This window comes from Oncorhynchus clarkii, chromosome 18 (assembly GCF_045791955.1).
Source record: "Oncorhynchus clarkii lewisi isolate Uvic-CL-2024 chromosome 18, UVic_Ocla_1.0, whole genome shotgun sequence".
Classification (NCBI taxonomy): Eukaryota; Metazoa; Chordata; class Actinopteri; order Salmoniformes; family Salmonidae; genus Oncorhynchus; species Oncorhynchus clarkii.
In genome coordinates, this window is record NC_092164.1 from 31,370,131 (window position 1) to 31,391,659 (window position 21,529).

General features: G+C 39.9%; 1 protein-coding gene across 1 annotated transcript in view; it reads left to right on the top strand.

Moving 5' to 3' along the window:
- Nucleotides 1–7,913: 7,913 nt before the first annotated feature.
- The window catches only part of LOC139373332 (RNA-binding motif, single-stranded-interacting protein 3-like), a 397,992-nt gene continuing 384,376 nt past the window's right edge, over nucleotides 7,914–21,529 (top strand). Inside the window, exons 1-2 of the mRNA XM_071113733.1 lie at nucleotides 7,914–7,966; nucleotides 20,032–20,234. Coding sequence (XP_070969834.1) covers nucleotides 20,043–20,234 — 192 coding nt within the window. The 5' untranslated portion in view covers nucleotides 7,914–7,966; nucleotides 20,032–20,042. The remainder of the gene's footprint in view (nucleotides 7,967–20,031; nucleotides 20,235–21,529) is intronic.

The following is a 21,529-nucleotide window of genomic DNA, read 5'->3' on the forward strand; positions in this document are numbered from 1 at the left end:
GGAATGAGAACAACCACATGGCTTCCCCTTGCAAAAGAGGTTTCTAGCCTCAAGTGTCTTATCCTGATTTAAACTAAATTACATCTTAAAAGCATGGGCTTACAGATACCCTATCAATACCCTAAATTATGTATATTTGTCTATTTGTATACTGTATCAATTAAATAATTATAAAGACATTGTAGTAGTATTATACATGACAACAAAGCATTCTTATTTCAAAAAATTTGGCCTACTTACGTGGTTGTTGTGTTGTGTTTTCTTGTCTATAGATAAATCTGTCTTTGTATATTCTACTTATTTTGTACACAAGACTGTGAGGAGTCATGTTAGGTCATGGGTCACTGACCAGGGGCAAACAGGTGACCCGGAAGTGGGATGCACAGAGCACACAATGTTTCCTCACTATAATTATTATTGAAACTCGTATTACTGAGAAAATAAGTATTTTTCTCTCGAGGGGATTGGATTTATTGCCATTGGATGGAATTGTTTTCCTGCAATGGATTAAAACTTTCAAATACTATTTACCAACAAACAAGTTTAAGGGAAAAACAAATCTCCCGCACAGAAACGCATGAATGGTGGCGGTGGTGGATTGGTATGTGAGCTTCGTATTGCCTGGAAAGTTTGAACATGCATGTTAACCATAGCATGTTGAAGGGACAATTTTGAAATAACTATTTCATTTGAAAACCTCTTTTTTATCAACTCCAGCCTAGAACAGGTCCGCGAGTGATTATTTGGCCCCCAAGTTTTTTTTAGCATATATTTTTCTTTTTCTGTTTTAGGACAAAAAATACTGCAAAATCATCAGGAAATTAGTTCAAATAGATTTTAATTTAGGAAGTCTGTTCCTAAGTATTCCCAAGCATAAATAAATAGGGATATGTGATCGTATCCCAATGTAAACAAGGTTTGAAATGATTATGTTTTTCTCAAAAATCTGTTTGGGATTCTGACAGTCAATTTGCAGCGCACAAAATATGTATAATTATGTTCTGGCCCCCCAACCATCCGCTCAAGGAGAAATCAGCCCACAGCTGAATGTAATTGGGGGCCTCTGCCTTAGGCTATTTGAAAATTGTGGGAGGCAACACAGTTGTCTAGAGAAACAAAGTGGTTATCAGGAACTTTTGACTAGGTTAGCCACTGCATTTATTATTGAAACTGATTTGTTTTATACTCTGTAGGCCTACAGCAGATGGATATGCATGACATGAACATTATTTTTAAGTTTGAATAATTTAGCAGACGCTCTAATCCAGAGCAATTTACAGCGAGTTGATACATTTTTGTACCTTTTCATACTGGTCCCCCATGGGAATTGAACCCACAACCCTGGCATTGCAAGTGCCACCTGAGCCACACAGGACATTCTGCATAAAAAAATAGGCCTACTGAAACCCACAATTCGGGGTCTATGTTTCATAAATTGAAGCCCAGTTTGAATACATTCCAAAGGCATTCTTCATTCCTCTCTTCCTTTAAGTAATTACAGGTCTTACATAATTGGATAGGTGAAAACGAGGGCTCTTTCACTATGCTTTCACCTATCTAGTCATTTCTAATCAGCGATTACTTCAAGAACTTTAGGGCCATAGCCTATGTTCTGTAAGGTGACAAACTTGCAATAAGAAGTGTGCAAGTGCCCTCTAGTGGCTTAAATTCAGGACCCTACTGGCTGTAAAACAGTGTCCTCTTACCAAAGACTGGGTCTGATAGTAGAGCCTTGGTCACTCAGTAAGTGTTAATTGGATCCATTTTCAACATGGAGTCTCCCAGCAGCTCCTGATGACTCTATGACAGGACCAGTTGGAGGCCAACTGTCTGATAAGTGTCTGCTAAGACCAAACCAGAGCTCTGTGTGCTAAAGCAGTAGACTGCTGCACAGCATGTCTTTGGGTATACAGCAAAGTTGTTACTATAACCATGCAAACATATACAAACACATTAAACTTAATGCACATATGTCATGATGAAAAATATCCTTTAAAAGACCGGAACTCAGTCATAAATGGAGAGTGCATTATGTCAGTGGTTCATACCAACATAAATACACCATTATCTTTAAAATAGTGCATATGTTGTGAGTCAGAAAGCTCTACCCTCATAATTGTAGGCATCTCTTCTGCTTACAGAATCATTGTTTTCCCATTGTCTGTTGTCTATTCAAACCACATGGAGATGCTGGGCGGAAGGGAGAATGCTGGACGCTCAGCTGCATGGAACTGCCAACCCCACATATCCATCCCTGCCTGCATCCTCAGGCACTCCCTGGCACCTCAGCCCTTGGCTGCTCCTGAAATAAAACAATTACCAATGGGGCGGAACAACAATGTCCAGAAAACATCTGTCTGCACCGGATGGATAGGGTGGGGAGGTGTCCATGTCTGCATATCTGCTGGTTTAAACCAAGCCCAGCCGGATGGGCATGCGTACAGTTACTCTACAGCAGACCGTCACAGATCTCTGATTCCACACAAAGCCTGTCTCCTTGGCGATGGTTGCCGTTAACACAGACGAAGACCCAAATGTCGGAGCAGTTGTTCGTTTGGGTGGTTTCCATTCTTTTTGGATGATGCACCAGTATGAATGGCCCCTGAGTAGAGCCAAAGGATGTGTCCCAAAGGCACCCAAATATTATTCAAAAGTAATGCACTATATTGGGTACAGGGTGCCATTTGGGATGCAATCCTGGTCTCTGGAATAAATACTGTTGATTTACTCTTAGCAATACTTGACATAAGCTATAACAAAAACCATTAATTTAAAAGTTTAACAACAATACAACTTTGTGCACAAGGACTCATTTTAACAATGTACACTGGAAGAACTGTGCAGATACAAAGTTTGGTAACATAATTTTGGTAAAATCTCCCTTAGCTATTTATGTGACCACATTTTCCAAAAACACTGTTAAATATCTTCTGTGAATTAAGATTCAATGATGTCTGCAGAAGAATGGGGTGACATGAGACCGTGATTTAAAAAATATATATTTTGGTTGTTGAACTACAGTAAGTGAAGTGGATTTACATCCGGTAACTGAATTACGGAATTACTTCATGGGTCCCAAATCTGTACTATACAGAAATTTATAATTATGGATATGAATATCATTCTCTTCCTGAATAGGTAGACAAATGCAAAACCTTTTGCATATTTGTTACCGACCGGCTCAAATCGATCTTAAGTAGCAAAATTTGAAGTGTTATTTTTTACATTGGATAAAAGTAGCTACAAAATGGTGTATCATACACTACAGTTGAGGAACAATGGGAAAGTAATTTTGCTTTGACAGTTGATAAACTTGTAAACTCACTTGTGAGAAAATAGCCTTTGATTGTTTTGGGAGTACTATTGGAGAGCCCTTTGTCGACACCCATTCAGCATCGTTCACACCCTTTTATGCTTTAGCCCCACCCATCTCTTTAAGGGTTGATCCGAATGTACTAACAGCAGTGAAGTACCCAAGCTAACTTGCTAGCTACTTCCAGACATCTAAGTGAGAGAGAACAGTTCACTGAGCATTACTCGCCCTATCAGAGCTGGTCAGGCTGTTATGTTATCCAGAGTGTTGGTGACTGCAACTGTGCTGTCAGATTGTCCATTCATAAATTCAGAGCTTTTCGCATTCAGAGCTCACACTGGATGCTCTGGCTAGGGTTGATCCGAACCTCACAACGGCAGTCAAGCACCCAAGCTAACTGGCTAACTTGCTAGCTACTTCCAGACACATAATGAGAGAACACCCCACTCTGACCGTTTTACTCGCCATAGCAGAGCTGGTTAGGCTGTTTTCATGTTGTCGGGAGCGTTGGTGACTGTAACTGTGCTGCTGGCAACAATTTAATTACGCTTTTTTTGCCGACGTTTACTGACACCGGCCATCCCCCACATACAACACCCGTTCTGCCATTCACATTCTGTTAAAGGTCACCAGAGCACACACATCTCTGGGTCGCTCGTCTTTTCAGTTCGCTGAAGCTAGCGACTTGAACGAGCTACAACCAACACTCAAACTGGACAGCTTTATCTCAATCTCTTCATTCAAATACTCAATCATGGACACTCTTACTGACACTTGTGGCTGTTTTGCGTGTATTGTTGTCTCTACCTTCTTGCCCTTTGTGCTGTTGTCTGTGCCTAATAATGTTGGTACCATGGTTTGGGCTGCTACCATGTTGTGCTGCTGCCATGTTGTGTTGCTACCATGTTGTTGTCAAGCTGTGTTGCTACCATGCTGTGTTGTCATGTGTTGCTGCTATGCTATGTGGTTGTCTTAGGTCTCTCTTTATGCAGTGTTGTGTTCTCTCTTGTCGTGATGTGTGTTTGTCCTATTTTTAATCCTAGCCCACATCCCCGCAGGAGGCCTTTTGCCTTTTGGTAGGCCGTCATTGTAAATAAGAATTTGTTCTTAACTGACTTGCCTAGTTGAATAAAGGTTAAAAAAATATATAAATAAAATATTCAACGGGTGTTGAGCGTTCGTAAATTCATCAGTTATTCTGCGCTCTCTGGCATACTCAGACGAGAGTGCTCTGAAATCAGAGTAGATGGCCAGACTGAATTTATGAACGCACCTGAAATTGCTACTTGCATATTTGAGTATTTTGTTTAGACATGTAGCTAGGTGAATAGTGAAGCATAATCTCAACTCATGACGTTACTACCCCGCATGAATCTGCAGGTAGCTAACCAACCAGGTTCTATGTTAGCTAGCTAACATTAGGCTATAGCTAGCTAAGCAAATGGCTCTGAGATACGAATAATAAGCTACCATTAGGCTATAGGTAGCCAAGCGAATGTCTTTTTCTGTCAAAATTAGAAACGTGTAACATTTGAAAATGTAGCCAGCTAGACTATACATCATTCATGGTTGGACGCGTCTCCCGTTGGGAGCCATGGTTGCCCTTCGTTTGAAGATGTAACCTGGAGACAGGTGTTATCTCCATCTCCTTAGCTGTCATACTCAAATTCCACTGATTTCCAAACTCAGTCCTCCAGAAAGTGGAGAGCAACACTTATGTAGTTTTAATACAAGATACATATAAAAAGCTGTGTTAGACAGGATTACCTAGATATACTGACCAGCTCAAATAGACAGAAGCGTGCTATATGGAAGACCATGTCAAACTCATCTCTCGGCATGTCCAGCCCACTCATTATCTCAGCCAATCATGGCTAGCAAGAAGGTTGTTGACTTTTTCTTTGGCTAAACCAACTAGGCTGGTAATTTAACCTTTTTATTCGTAATTACAGATGGCATACAAGTTTGTTATTAAGGCACATGAAACTTCTCGAGAAGGCATTTCTGCCCCAAAAAATGATTTGAAAAAAAGATTACATTCAAACGTCTCTCCTGTGAAGTAGTGACCCACAACATCTACACATGACACATTATTCTAATGAGCTCCGCCCCCAAACAAGACACCATTTGGCTGGTCCGGACCAGACCAAATCTGAACCAATCATAGATGTTTTTGTTTCACAAGTTTGGACATCACAGTCTAGCGCTATACAGTACAGTAGACTTCAGTACAGAAGAGTACAGTAAAGTAGATATGTACAGTACAGTAGAGTACAGTACATTATACTGTACTGTACTCTACACTACACTAGTGTGCTGTACTTTACTGTACTGAACTCTACTCTACTGTACTTTTCTTTACTGTTCTGCACTTTGCTGTACTGTTCTCTACTGTGCCCTACTGTACTGTCCAAACTTGTGTAACATTGACACATATGATTGGTTTAGATCAGTGGGTGAGGATGCTTGTTACAGTAAATGGAAAGAGGGTAGGTGTCATTGAGAGCCGGGAGAGGTGACATTAACTGGAGAGAGAGAGAGCGAGAGAGAGTGTTTTCACAGTCTTGCTTTGAGCACCAGACAACAGAAAGAGAAAGACAACAGTTATGAGCTGAACATAACAGTATGTCAGTGGAAGGGAAGACAGTTGCAGGTGACCCAACTGTGGTTGGTGACTACTATGATTTCCCATTGTAGCCAATTCTACTGCAGTACTTCCGTTACCGATTTGGAATTTTAATCATTTAATAATTCACAACAAAATGTGACATAACATGCTGACCAAACGCGGTTTGTCACCCACACCACACACGATCAGGACACGCAGGTTGAAATATCCGACTTGATGCATGAAGATGACTGCTGGTCTAGCTTGCTAGCTAATACTATGAAAGTATCATGTTGACATGATCAGTCCAATTAAAGCTACGGTAGATATAATGTGATTTGAGGTAATTTTATCTGTGGACAATGACCATGAGCCTTCATGGATGGGCACTTCTAATGAAAGTCTATGGCAGCACCCAAGGGGCTTGAATTTTTGAGCTCTACCCGTAGATTTGCGGTGACGTAGTGTCCCCTTGAGTGACAGAACACTGAGCCAATCACGGCGCAACTAGAGAACATTACCAACCCCTACGCTCCGTATTTCCGCTGGCTGCCCCACCACCACAGAAAGCACTGAGCTAGGCTGAAACACCTGCATTTTGGAGTTGCTTTACTCAAGAAAGCAAAAAAAGAGAGAATTTTTGTATGCTGCTTTATTAACTCAATTATTAATTTATTTGACATTGTTTGCAAACTGATATGTGACATGTATTAATGCCAAAATAACATGCAAAACAGAATAAATGTTATTATTATTATATATTTTTGGCTAAACATGCCCTGAATGACCGTTGCCACTGCCAATTTGACATGCTCCTATGAACTTCACGTTGGTGCTCATGGGTCCTTTTGTATGGAAATGTAAACATGTAGGTCTACTCCCCTCCTTGGAGATATTTTTCCTCTCGATGTCATCTCCCTGCAAAGCAAGTACTTTCAAGCTAATTAAATGGATTTAATACCAATAATAAAAGTATGTTGTTGCAACAGCATGTGTGGATATTGCAAAATGATTAAAAGTTATGCCAGCTCTCAAAAGACTAGCTCTGGGCAATTAGCAATGCTTACTGTAAGCAGAAAACAAATTACAATTTGTCAAATTACTTTATGGAAGTTTGTAGTTGCTTTACTTAATGTCCTTTATAAAAGTGTGTGTTGCCACCTTGTGGTTATAGCTTGCACCTCCCACAAATATAAAACATTTTGGTAGCAGTTATTACAACACAGAATAAAGTCATGACATGATAGAATGGTCACAGGTACTCTCATGCATTTCAACTATCACACATTCAAGGTGATTGCATGTAATTATACTGATGAAAAGCAAAACAAATATTTCTGAACTCAATAATCTGAATACATTTAAACTCATTGAAGACCCATTGCTGTCTACAAAGTGGTATAGGTGAGCCTACAAGACTGTTGCTGACTTGTGAATTCTTGACCGTGATTTTTTTTTGTGACCACTTTTATGAAGGTGATGAGGCCACCACGGTCAAGGGAAGAAGGATGGAATAATTCTGATTCAGGGCATGTGGTGGTACCAAAAACGCACCACCACATGCAAAATATTATTTTACCCACCAAAAAAGTACCACCACATGCCCTGAATCACGTTCTTCCATCCTCTTCCTTGTTGGTGGCCTCTCATCACCTTCATAAGTGGGTTGGTCCCGCACACTAACTCCGGCTCCATGGGAACCGGGACTTTTTGACGAAGAGCTCGGTTGAACCGCAAAGAGGAGGAAGATTTGTGACAGCGCACAAGGAAGGACTCGGCTGCTCGTTACACGACAGTTCGTGGGTAGACCATGCGTGTCGGCAGTGTGGCGAACCGAACCGCAGCCTCTTCTACAGTTGTTTTTTTGATGGAGAATTTATCATACTCACCGCTACTCAATGAACCTACCTTGAGCGTATTATTTTGTTGTGGTTTTCGGCGTCAAAGCGACAGAGATGTAAAGCAAGTTAGCCAGCACTACTCCATCTTCCTCTTCATTTGATATGCAAGCTACTGACATAACCAGGGGCGCTGAAGTGACAGAGGTATTTCGGTGTTCTGGCGACGTGTTTCTGTTAGCTACGCTGAATACATTGACTGTTGAAAATGCTATCCTCACTAGCCTACTAGGTACAGGTAGACTATGTCCAATAGGCTATGTTCACCGAAATGTACATATGACATTATGCCATAGAGACCTCTGATATACGGTTTATACACATTTTCCATGACTGCTCCATGACTTTTAACCTAATTGTCATGACTATTATTATAGCCTACATGAAAAAGTAAGCATTATTGACACTGGAATGCAGCTGTGTCTGATCCCATGTAGACCTAACATATCTTGCCTTTGTGACATTGATCAAGGCACGTAACCCCCCACAAGGTAAAAACTGTACTGTTAGTTACATGTGGTCAGCCCTCCACCTGGAGAACTCCTGGGTGTGCAGGCTTGGAAAAAGCCAAGTCTGCTTATCAAGGTGCTGTTGAGCAGCTGATGATTAGTCTATAATGTGGTTAGACTAGGGCTTGAACAAAAGCCTGCAAACCCATGCAGTAGCTATCACGGAGGATCCTTGATATCAAATATTGCACCATTACAAGCAAATACTTTTGTCTTTATCCATTTTTTTCATTCAATGAATCAGGGTTCAAATGGGTAAGCTAGGCTACCTCAAAGCAAAATATCTATCTAGACATTCTTATCTATAAGGCTCAAATATAATATACATTTTTCATGGGAGATATATGCACAGCAAGTTATTTGTCATTTAGGCTATTCTTAGAACATTTTTTTCTGTTGGCACAGTTACATGGCTACTGTTTAGTAGAGGGGAATCCCAGCTTTACAACTGTGCAGTTATTTAGGCTTTACAGTGCTGGTGGAAAGGCGACAACGACATAAGTGCTTAGTTAGCTACAGTTACCTAGCAAGGTAACTGCTATACGTTATGTTTTGAATTGGCCGTCTGGTCGGTTGCCTGTCATTATTTTATACCTGCTGTTAAATGTCCTGCTCTCTCTCTTTGGGCTCCCAATGGCAGACACCCAGCACACACAGACATGCACTGAAGGGTCATTCCTATAATTGCTGATATGTAGATTTTTAAGTGAATCATCATATTTAAAAGTGCACCCTTAATGAATTACATTAACAAAAAGTATGACCTTACAAACCCTCATTTGACAACTTGGAACAGCGCGTCATGCGCATTCAAACAGGCTCATTTTCAATCTGCCCAATCTCGAACAGCCTAATGTCACACACATATTCACAGACGAGCAGCAAATACATTTGAACAATGTGGAATCAAGAAATACATGCCCATTGCTATTCATTGCAGATCCCGCCCTTCATTCCTATTTTTTTAATCAACCTTTTTTTTGCCGTGGTGTGTGAATCTGGGCCGGCAATAGGCTACTTTGTCACAGTTTCTAAACCCAGAGGCGCAACATTGCCAGGCTTCCGGAAAGGCTTGCAAAACAGACCAAGCAGAGTAGGCCGGGGCTTGGGGTTTGAGAAGTCAATAAGAGAAGTGAAAAATTATTGTTTAGTTGTTCATTTTCTCAAAATCTAAAGGCACAACCTAGATTGGACCGAATGTCTTAAGTAGTTGAACATGTTATTTCTCCAACCTCGTAAAAGTGAAAAACTGACACGTTTTCATTTTTGTCAAAAACAACTTTATATCAAAGGAGTGGTTTTGATTTGATAGCTAATGCGCAGTTTGCCGCGAGACGACTGTTACACGGAACCCAAACTGGCTGCGCGCGTGCGCCATCGTGCACTATAGTGCACAAATTTATTTTGTCCCCCCACACCAAACGCAATCTCGACACGCAGGTTAAAATATCAAAACAAACTCTGAATCAATGACATTAATTTGGGGACAAGTCGAAAAGCATTAAACATGTATGGCAGTTTAGCTAGTTAGCTTGCACTTGCTAGCTAATTTGTCCTATTTAGCTAGCTTGCTGTTGCAAGCTAATTTGTCCTGGGATATAAACATGGAGTTGTTATTTTACCTGAAATGTACAAGGTCCTCTACTCCGACAATTAATCCACACATAAAACGGTCAACTGAATCGTTTCTAGTCATCTCTCCTCCTTCCAGACTTTTTCATCTTTGAACTTATATGGTGATCAGCATCTAAACTTTCATAGTATTACCACGACAACCAGCAAAACAGTTTGTCTTTCAATCATCCACATGGGTATAACCAATGAGGAGATGGCACGTGGGTACCTGCTTCTATAAACCAATGAGGAGATGGGAGACTTGCAGCGCGATCTGCATCAGAAATAGGAATGACTTCTATTTTAGCCCTTGGCAACGCAGACGCTCGTTGGCGCACGTGAGCAGTGTGGGTGCAATAATTGAATAACATGGATTTCTACATTTATTTTGCAATGCTCGCGCAAGCGATATGTCTGGTCTGGTCGGTATTTTAGACCGATGACGTGTTTCTATGCATGAGCATAGCCAGCCAACGTCGCCATGACATCGCATATAAGTGTAATAGAGGATTTCTATTGGAGAAGTAGTGTCTGTCTATCTTCGTACTTTCTTTGACTTTGTTTTTATAGATAGTATGCAATTCCCCCAAAATTATAAGTGTCGGTATGGCGCTCTGGACAGTTCCGGCCCAAGTCAAGCAGTGACATACACAGCCTACAATTAAGATTGTTTTATTTCATTATGTCAATTGGCCATTATAACAAGCCTAGATTTGTAATGGACAAATAACCCTACATTTGTCCATTTGCCTTGTTTTCTCAGTCACACATCATGAGCAGTCATTTCAACATAATGTGGGAAAATGCTAGGGTCTGGTAGGCTATTGTGGTTGTAGCCTAGTTTAAAAAAATATTGCACCCTAGGTTAAATCAACAGAAAGTTCATGTTATACTCCTTCAGAACTTCTAGCTTACCAGGTTCCGCAAGACTGACTTGGATGGAATAAGTGATATATCACATTAATATGTATAGCCTAGATACCTGTAAAGCTCACAATGTGGGACAAGAAAGGCAGTTGATAGGCCTGACATCTAGGCTTTACAAACCAACTTTCCCTATAATTTTTTAAAGAGGTTGTTTGTCAAAGAAAATGTCCTCCAACTTGAGACAGCAGGGTCTTTCCACATGATTTCAGTTAATTTCTTACTGCACCCCTTTTGATTTGATGGTGGAAGTGGTCAGAAAGTGCCTTTGGTCCTGAATGCCAAAGCATTCAGGAGATAGAGGTGCTCAAAGTTGACCGATTTTGTATACCCCACACTACCATGAGTCCATGTCTTAATTAATCACTGAAAAAGATAAATTGTTGAGTTTGATATTCTTTGAAAGCTTACAAACAGGATTGTGAAATTATTCAATGATTTCATGGAGAGAAAAAAAATGAATTAAACAATTACCTTTTTTAAGCTTTAACGTCAATTATCTAAAAATGCCGTAAACAGAATGTTTGTTTATTTTCACAAATGTTGTAGTTTAGACTGGAGGTCGACCGATTAATCGGAATGGCCGATTAATTAGGGCCGATTTCAAGTTTTCATAACAATCGGTAATTGGCATTTTTGGACACCGATCATGGCCAATTACATTGCACTCCACGAGGAGACTGCTGGCAGGCTGACTAGCTGTTATGCAAGTACAGCAAGGTGTGCAGCAAGGTAAGGTGCTAGCTAGCATTAAACATATCTTATAAAAAAACAATCAATCTTAACATAATCACTAGTTAACTACACATGGTTGATGATATTACTAGTTTATCTAGCTTGTCCTTGTCACGCCCTGACCATAGTTTGCTTTGTATGTTTATATGTTTTGTTTGGTCAGGGTGTGATCTGAGTGGGCATTCTATGTTGTATGTCTAGTTTGTCTGTTTCTGTGTTTGGCCTGATATGGTTCTCAATCAGAGGCAGGTGTTATTCATTGTCTCTGATTGGGAACCATATTTAGGTAGCCTGTTTTGTCATTGTGGGTTGTGGGTGATTGACTATGTTATGTTGCTTGTTAGCACAGTGGTTCATTAGCGTCACGGTTGTCACGTTGTTGTTTTGTAGTGTTCAGTTTTTCCATTAAAATGACGAACACTTACCACGCCGCATCTTGGTCCGATCCTTACTCCTCTTCAGACGAAGAGGAGGAAATCTGCAGTGACAGTCCTGCATTGCATATAATCGATGCGGTGCCTGTTCATTTATCATTGAATCATAACCTACTTCGCCAAATGGTTATTTAACAAGCGCATTCACGAAAAAAACACTCTTGTTGCACCAATGTGTACCTAACCATAAACATCAATGCCTTTCTTAAAATCAATACACAAGTATATATTTTTAAACCTGCATATTTAGTTAATATTGCCTGCTAACATTAATTTATTTTAACTAGGGAAATTGTGTCACTTCTCTTGCGCTCTGTGCAACAGTCAGGCTATATGCAGCAGTTTGGGCCGCCTGGCTCATTGCCAACTGTGTGAAGACCAACTTCGCCAAACGGGCGATGACTTAACAAAAGCGCATTTGCGAAAAATGCACAATCGTTGCATGAATGTACCTCAGGTTAGCAGGCAATATTAAACTAGGGAAATTGTGTCTCTTCTTTTGCGTTAATTGCACGCAGAGTCAGGGTATGTGCAACAGTTTGGGCCACCTGGCTCCTTGCAAAATAATTTGCCAGAATTGTACGTAATTATGACATAACATTGAAGGTTGTGCAATGTAACAGGAATATTTAGATTAATGGATATTTAGATTTATAAAATATGGAACGGTTCCGTATTTCACTGAAAGAATAAACGTTTTGTTTTCAAAATTATAGTTTCCGTATTTGACCATATTAATGACCTAAGGCTCGTATTTCTGTGTGTTATTATGTTATAATTAAGTCTATGATTTGATATTTGATAGAGCAGTCTGACTGAGCGGTGGTAGGCAGCAGCAGGCTCATAAGCATTTATTCAAACAGCACTTTCGTGCGTTTGCCAGCAACTCTTCCCTGTGCTTCAAGCATTGAGCTGTTTATGACTTCAAGCCTATCAACTCCCGAGATTAGGCTGGTGTAACTGATGTGAAATGGCTAGCTAGTTAGCGGGGTGCGTGCTAATAGCGTTTCAATCGTTGACGTAACTCGCTCTGAGACCTTGAAGTAGTTGTTCCCCCTGCTCTGCAAGCTTTTGTGAAGCGATGGGTAACGATGCTTCGAGGGTGGCTGTTGTCTGTGTGCAGAGGGTCCCTGGTTTGAGCCCAGGTAGGGGCGAGGAGAGGGACAGAACCTATACTGTTACACTGGCAATACTAAAGTGCCTATAAGAACATCCAATAGTTAAAGGTATATGAAATACAAATGGTATAGAGAGAAGTAGTCCTATAATTCCTATAATAACTACAATCAAAAACTTCTTACCTGGGAATATTGAAGACTCGTGTTAAAAGAAACCACCAGCTTTCATATGTTATCATGTTCTGAGCAAGGAACTGAAACGTTAGCTTTTTTACATGGCACATATTGCACTTTTACTTTCTTCTCCAACACTTTGTTTTTGCATTATTTAAACCAAATTGAACATGTTTCATTATTTATTTGAGGCTAAATTGATTTTTTTAATGTATTATATTAAGTTATAATAAAAGTGTGCATTCAGTATTGTTGTAATTGTCATTATTACAAATAAATAAATAATTTTAATCAGTATCAACTTTTTTTGGTCCTCAAATAATCGGTAACGGTATCGGCGTTGAAAAATCATAATCGGTCGACCTCTAGTTTAGACCCTATTTGACATAATCTGAAGGGTTTATGTTGTGCCCGTCATCGGTTGAGACACAGCATATTCTTCAATACAGGGTGGGTGTCATTCCAATCATAGAACTAGAATTTATAGAACGGAACTATCCCTTCAGACCCCTGCTGATACGCTATTGATACAGTGCCTTGCGAAAGTATTCGGCCCCCTTGAACTTTGCGACCTTTTGCCACATTTCAGGCTTCAAACATAAAGATATAAAACTGTATTTTTTTGTGAAGAATCAACAACAAGTGGGACACAATCATGAAGTGGAACGACATTTTTTGGATATTTAAATTTTTTTTAGCAAATCAAAAACTGAAAAATTGGGCGTGCAAAATTATTCAGCCCCTTTACTTTCAGTGCAGCAAACTCTCTCCAGAAGTTCAGTGAGGATCTCTGAATGATCCAATGTTGACATAAATGACTAATGATGATAAATACAATCCACCTGTGTGTAATCAAGTCTCCGTATAAATGCACCTGCACTGTGATAGTCTCAGAGGTCCGTTAAAAGCGCAGAGAGCATCATGAAGAACAAGGAACACACCAGGCAGGTCCGAGATACTGTTGTGAAGAAGTTTAAAGCCGGATTTGGATACAAAAAGATTTCCCAAGCTTTAAACATCCCAAGGAGCACTGTGCAAGCGATAATATTGAAATGGAAGGAGTATCAGACCACTGCAAATCTACCAAGACCTGGCCGTCCCTCTAAACTTTCAGCTCATACAAGGAGAAGACTGATCAGAGATGCAGCCAAGAGGCCCATGATCACTCTGGATGAACTGCAGAGATCTACAGCTGAGGTGGGAGACTCTGTCCATAGGACAACAATCAGTCGTATATTGCACAAATCTGGCCTTTATGGAAGAGTGGCAAGAAGAAAGCCATTTCTTAAAGATATCCATAAAAAGTGTTGTTTAAAGTTTGCCACAAGCCACCTGGGAGACACACCAAACATGTGGAAGAAGGTGCTCTGGTCAGATGAAACCAAAATTGAACTTTTTGGCAACAATGCAAAACGTTATGTTTGGCGTAAAAGCAACACAGCTGAACACACCATCCCCACTGTCAAACATGGTGGTGGCAGCATCATGTTTTGGGCCTGCTTTTCTTCAGCAGGGACAGGGAAGATGGTTAAAATTGATGGGAAGATGGATGGAGCCAAATACAGGACCATTCTGGAAGAAAACCTGATGGAGTCTGCAAAAGACCTGAGACTGGGACGGAGATTTGTCTTCCAACAAGACAATGATCCAAAACATAAAGCAAAATCTACAATGGAATGGTTCAAAAATAAACATATCCAGGTGTTAGAATGGCCAAGTCAAAGTCCAGACCTGAATCCAATCGAGAATATGTGTGAAGAACTGAAAACTGCTGTTCACAAATGCTCTCCATCCAACCTCACTGAGCTCGAGCTGTTTTGCAAGGAGGAATGGGAAAAAATGTCAGTCTCTCGATGTGCAAAACTGATAGAGACATACCCCAAGCGACTTACAGCTGTAATCACAGCAAAAGGTGGCGCTACAAAGTATTAACTTAAGGGGGCTGAATAATTTTGCACGCCCAATTTTTCAGTTTTTGATTTGTTAAAAAAGTTTTAAATATCCAATAAATGTCGTTCCACTTCATGATTGTGTCCCACTTGTTGTTGATTCTTCACAAAAAATACAGTTTTATATCTTTATGTTTGAAGCCTGAAATGTGGCAAAAGGTCGCAAAGTTCAAGGGGGCCGAATACTTTCGCAAGGCACTGTATTTACATTTAATTGAAACTTTAACTTGCGATTACTACCAGAAAGCTGGCCGCAGGTCCACCTACCATCGAATGTCAATTTAATTATCTCTATTCTATGATCTATATATTCTATGATTTTGATAGGTTTCCTTTTTAAAACAATTTATAACATTGGATATTCCCACGCTAGTCAACATTCTCTGATGTGTGGACCTTCAACCGTCTTTGTCGTACTATTTGAAATGTTAACTTTATTCACATTTTAGTACATTTATCAGCCAAAACATGACATCCACCCTGTATTCAAGAGTATGCTGTGTCTTATTTGATGGCAGGCACAACACAAACACCTCAGGTAAAGTACAATAGGGTCTAAGTTACAACATATATGAACATGAAGAAAATAGGAGTTGACACGTTTTTAGATAATTGATGTTTAAGCTTAATTTTTTTTTTTATAGTTCATAAAACAGTTTGACAGTCCTGTTTGTAAGCTTTTAAATGATATCAAACTCAACCATTTATCTTTTTCAGTGTTGAAGACATCGATGTCTAATGGTAGGGTGGGGTATGCTAAATGGATCAACTTTGAGCACATCTAGCCTTTCCTGCAGTCGAATGACCAAAGCACCCTCTGTGGACTGTTATTGATATTTGTAATAATTTAATAATTAATAAACATTATTTTTCTTAAACCTCTGAAAATCTGGTATTTTTATGTCAAACTGTTTTGTTATATTTCAGTCTTCTGTGATGTACAGTTGAGGTCGAAGTTAACGTACACTTAGGTTGGAGTCATTAAAACTAGTTTTTCAACCACTCCACAAATTTCTTGTTAACAAACTAGTTTTGGCAAGTCCGTTAGGACATCTACTTTGTGCATGACACAAGTAATTTTTCCAACAATTTTTTACAGACAAATTATTTCACTAATAATTCACTGTATCACAATTCCAGTGGGTCAGAAGTTTACATACACTAAGTTGACTGTGCCTTTAAACAGCTTGGAAAATTCCAGAAAATTATATGACTTTAGAAGCTTCTGACATTTGAGTCAATTGGAGGTGTGTACCTGTGGATGTATTTCAAGGCCTACCTTCAAACTCAGTGCCTCTTTGCTTGACATCATGGGAAAATCAAAAGAAATCAGCCAAGACTTCAGAATTTTTTTTTTTCATCCTTGGGAGCAATTTCCAAATGCCTGAAGGTACCACGTTAATCTGTTCAAACAATAGTACGCAAGTATAAACACCATAGGACCACGCAGCCGTCGTACCGCTCAGGAAGGAGATGCGTTCTGTCTCCTAGAGATTAATGTACTTTGGTGTGAAAGTGCAAATCAATAACAACAACAGCAAAGGACCTTGTGAAGATGCTGGTGGAAACAGGTACAAAAGTATCTATCCACAGTAAAATGAGTCTTATATCGACATAACCTGAAAGGCCGCTCAGCAAGGAAGAAGCCACCACTCCAAAACCGCCATAAAAAAGCCAGACTACGGTTTGCAACTGTACATGGGGACAAAGGTCATTCTTTTTGGAGAAATGTCCTCTGGTCTGATGAAACAAAAATAGAACTGTTTGGCCATAATGACCATCATTATGTTTGAAGGAAAAAGGGGGAGGCTTGCAAGCCGAAGAACACCATCCCAAACATGATGCTGGGGTGGCAGCATCATGTTGTGGTGCACTTCACAAAATGTACTTGTTAAACCCCAAGCATACTTCCAAAGTTGTGGCAAAATGGCTTAAGGACAACAAAGTCAAGGTATTGGAGTGCCCGAACACCCTGACCTCAATCCTATAGAACATTTGTGGCCAGAACTGAAAAAGCGTGTGAAAGCAAGGAGGCCTACAAACCTGACTCAGTTACACCAGCTTTGTCAGGAGGAGTGAGCCAAAATTCACCCAACTTATTGTGGGAAGCTTGTGGAAGGCTACCTGAAACATTTGACCCAAGTTAAACAATTTAAAGGCAATGCTACCAAATACTTATTGAGTGTATGTACACTTCTGACCCACTTGGAATGTGATGAAAGAAATAATAGCTGAAATAAATCATTCTCTCTACTATTATTCTGACATTTCACATTCTTAAAATGAAGTGGTGATCCTAACTGACCTAAAACAGGGAATTTGTATTTGGATTAAATGTCAGGAATTGTGAACAACTGAGTTTAAATGTTGTTGGCTAAGGTGTATGTAAACTTCCGACTTCAACTGTATATGAAGTGTAACATTGGGATGCAAACACAGAATTGAATACATGTCAACTCTATGTCTGACATGGTACAGGTGTCTTCTTTTTTTTTTACCACATGTATACTTTTGTTTCAAAGTAGATGTGTTTAAGACGACCAACCCACTCTGTGTGACCCTGATTTAGCCTATTGCAATAAAATGATTTATTCATGTTTCGGCATTCAGGTCCAAGAAGTCACTTTCAGAAAGTTATTGACTTCATATGGAACGACAATTACATTCACCAGCATTTGGGTATTTTTATAGGCTACATTGTAATACATACCAAGAGCTAAATAATTCATTTTTTTTGTTGTTGAGGTAGATTCATCTACAAAATGATTTACTAATAGGAGGACAGTTAAGCCCAATATGCCCAGTATATTGCCCACTGTGATATTGAGAGTTGCTTTTTTGTTGTTGTATTATATACCCTCTTTGGCCTTTTGGAAACAAATGATTGTATTTCTGTGCACTGAGCTAATGCTATGATGGAGCTGTGATACTTTTTGGAGAGGCCAAATATTCAGGCATCTTTCAACAATTTGGTCACTCATCAAAACTGAGCTGATTTCTACGGTTCACATTAAGTAATCCAAAACCCGTCTGAGGTAGGCCATTTGGAAGGCAATATATTTTTGTGTGTATTCGTGTTCCTGCATGTACAGTAACAGTCAAACGTTTGGACACGCCTACTCATTCGTGTTTTTCTTTATTTTTACATTATAGAGTAGTAGTGAAGACATAACAATGAAATAACACATATGGAATCATGTAGTAACCAGAAAAGTGTTAAACAAATCAAAATATATTTTATATTTGAGATTCTTCAAATAGCCAAACTTTGCCTTGATGACAGCTTTGCACACTCTTGGCATTCTCTCAACGAGCTTCATGAGGTAGTCACCTTGAATGCATTTCAATTAATAGGTTCAATTAACTTGTTAAAAGTTAAATTGGGAATTTCTTTCCTTCTTAATGCGTTTGAGCCAATCTGTTGTGTTGTGACAAGGTAGGGGTGGTATACAGAAGATAGCCCTGTTTGGTAAAAGACCAAGTCCATATAATGGCAAGAACAGCTCAAATAAGCAAAGAGAAACAACAGCCCATCGTTACTTTAAGACATACAGGTCAGTCTGGAAAATTTCAAGAACTTTGAAAGTTTCTTCAAGTGCAGTTGCAAAAACCATCAAGCTCTATGATGAAGCTGGCTCTCATGAGGACCGCCACAGGAAATGAAGACCCAGAGGTACCTCTAATGAACTTAATCTCTGCAGCAGAGTTACTAGCCTCAGAAATTGCAGCCCAAATAAATGCTTCACAGAGTTCAAGTAACAGACACATCTCAACATCAACTGCATGAATCAGGCCTTCATGGTCGAATTTCTGCTACTAATGGACACTAATAATAAGAAGAGACTTGCTTCGCCCAAGAAACACAAGCAATGGACATTAGACCGGTAGAAATCTGTCCTTTGGTCTGATGAGTCCAAATTTGAGATTTTTGGTTCCAACCGCTGTGTCTTTGTGAGACACAGTGTAGGCGAACAGATGATCTCCGCGTGTGTGGTTTCCACTGTGAAGCATGGAGGAGGAGGAGGTGTGGTGGTGCTTTGCTGGTGACACTGTCAGTGATTTATTTAGAATTCAAGGAACACTTATCCAGCATGGCTACCACAGCATTCTGCAGCGATACGCCATCCCATCTGGTTTGCACTTAGATGGGGCTATCATTTGTTTTCAACAGGACAATGACCCAACACACCTCCAGGCTGTGTAAGGGCTATTTGACCAAGAAGGAGAGTGATGGAGTGCTGTATCAGTTGACTCTGCATTCTCTTGACCTCAACCCAATTAAGATGGTTTGGGATGAGTTGGACTGAAGAGTGAAGGAAAGCAGCCAACATGTGCTCATCATATGTAGGAACTCCTTCAAGACCTTTCGAAAAGCATTCCAGGTGAAGCTGGTTGAGAGAATGCCAAGAGTGTTCAATGCTGTCATCAAGGCAAAGGGTGGCTACTTTGAAGAATCTAAAATCTATTTTCATTTGTTTAACACTTTTTTGTTTACTACATGATTCCAAATTTGTTATTTCAAAGTTTTGATGCCTTCACTATTATTGTACAATGTAGAAAATAGTAAAAATAAAGAAAAACCCTTGAATGAGTAGTTGTGTCCAACCTTTGACTGGTACTGTGCACATGCGCTTGCAGGTGTGTGACTATGTGTCTACCAGTTTGTTAGCTGTGTGAATTTGTGTATCCTATTTATTTTCCCTCACTCTATGGTTCTTTCTCTCCCCTCTCCCTTCTAACTCCTTTGGATGGCAGTGCAGCGGAAGATGGACATCCGGAGTGGCATACAAAAGGCAGTGGAGCCCCTCCCTACCTCTCTCCCCTCCTCCCCTCAACAGTCGGGTGCCCATCAGCAGAGCGAGCCGGAGGACAGCCAGGCAGAGCGGAGCGCCAGGCCCACCGCTGACAACCACAGCAAGGACACCCAGCCAGCCGCCAGCCACCGAGACGACAAAAAAGTAAGTCTCTCCTTTCCTTTCTCCTTCCACATCACCTGTGTGTGTGAGTGTACATCTGTGTGTTAACGTGTGTGTGTGGGGGGGGGGGGGGGGGGGGCTGCCTCCAATGCACTGTTTCTGTTTGCAGAAAAGGCTCCCTCTAATGCTAAAAAGAAACAGACTTGATCGCTTGGCTGTTTAGTACTGCTCACCTGTGTGTTTATGTGTCCATTGGTGAATGTGTGTGTGTGTGTGTGTGTGTGTGTGTGTGCGTGTGTGTGTGTGTGTGTGGTATTGTTACAGTTATAGCTATCTGAGGAAATCCATTGATTATTCAAGGGTACATTTAATGTGATAATGTGTGCCCAGTTTGTATTGACTAGTTTCTTTGGGTGTGTTGAGTAATTAATTGGCCTCAGCTACAGTAGTTAGTTATCTTACAGCTGCTAGCATGCATCATTTTACGATAAGCTGTGGGCATGGTTGTCTAAACATTTTTGCATTAACGGTGCTGCCAGTAATTTCGACTGGCTGGCATAATTGCGGAACAGCAAAATGCCATCCAATGCCACGCAAAGATAAAATGAAACTGGGACTAAATTGGTGGTTTCAAAGGTATGCGATGTGCATGTTAAAAGCAATGAGTCAAGGTACTTTTATGACTACTGTGGGATAGAGCAGGTCAATAATATAGCTGTAGCTGTACTTGTACCTTGAATTATCTTTTTAAAATTCCACAATAATCGGTTTATTCTTAATATAGAATATATGCCAAAGCAACTTAGTTATGCTTGAATATGGGCATTTCTCTCGAAAAAGACCCTTGAGCACCAACATGTGAAGTTCATAAGAGCATATCAAATTGGGTGTCAAATGAAAGCTAAGAGTCTATATTTTTGGGAAATTAAGGTATTTTGAACCATTTTCCATCTTAAAAATGAGGAATAAGTAAAAGGCTTTAATTGTTGGATAAACAGATGGAAAAGGGGTCTTAGGATACATCTACCAGAAACATTCTTAAAAGTTACCAGAAATACACAAACATCAAAACACAATAATGTTGACGTAAAGACCTCTGCCAACTAATGTTAGCATTTATATTATGTTGGAGAAATGGTTTACCTTCTGTAACTTTAAGAAGTATTGCCTTAGCAAAACCCCACATATCTTAAAGATGTTTTCTAATTTCTCTCCCTCATGAGGAGGGAGGACAATGAAAGTTCACAGAAGTAACAAGTAAAGGTATAGACCTACCAATACATTTGCTATTTTACTGATATCAATTTAGTTTATTAATTGATTCAAACTCGTAATTC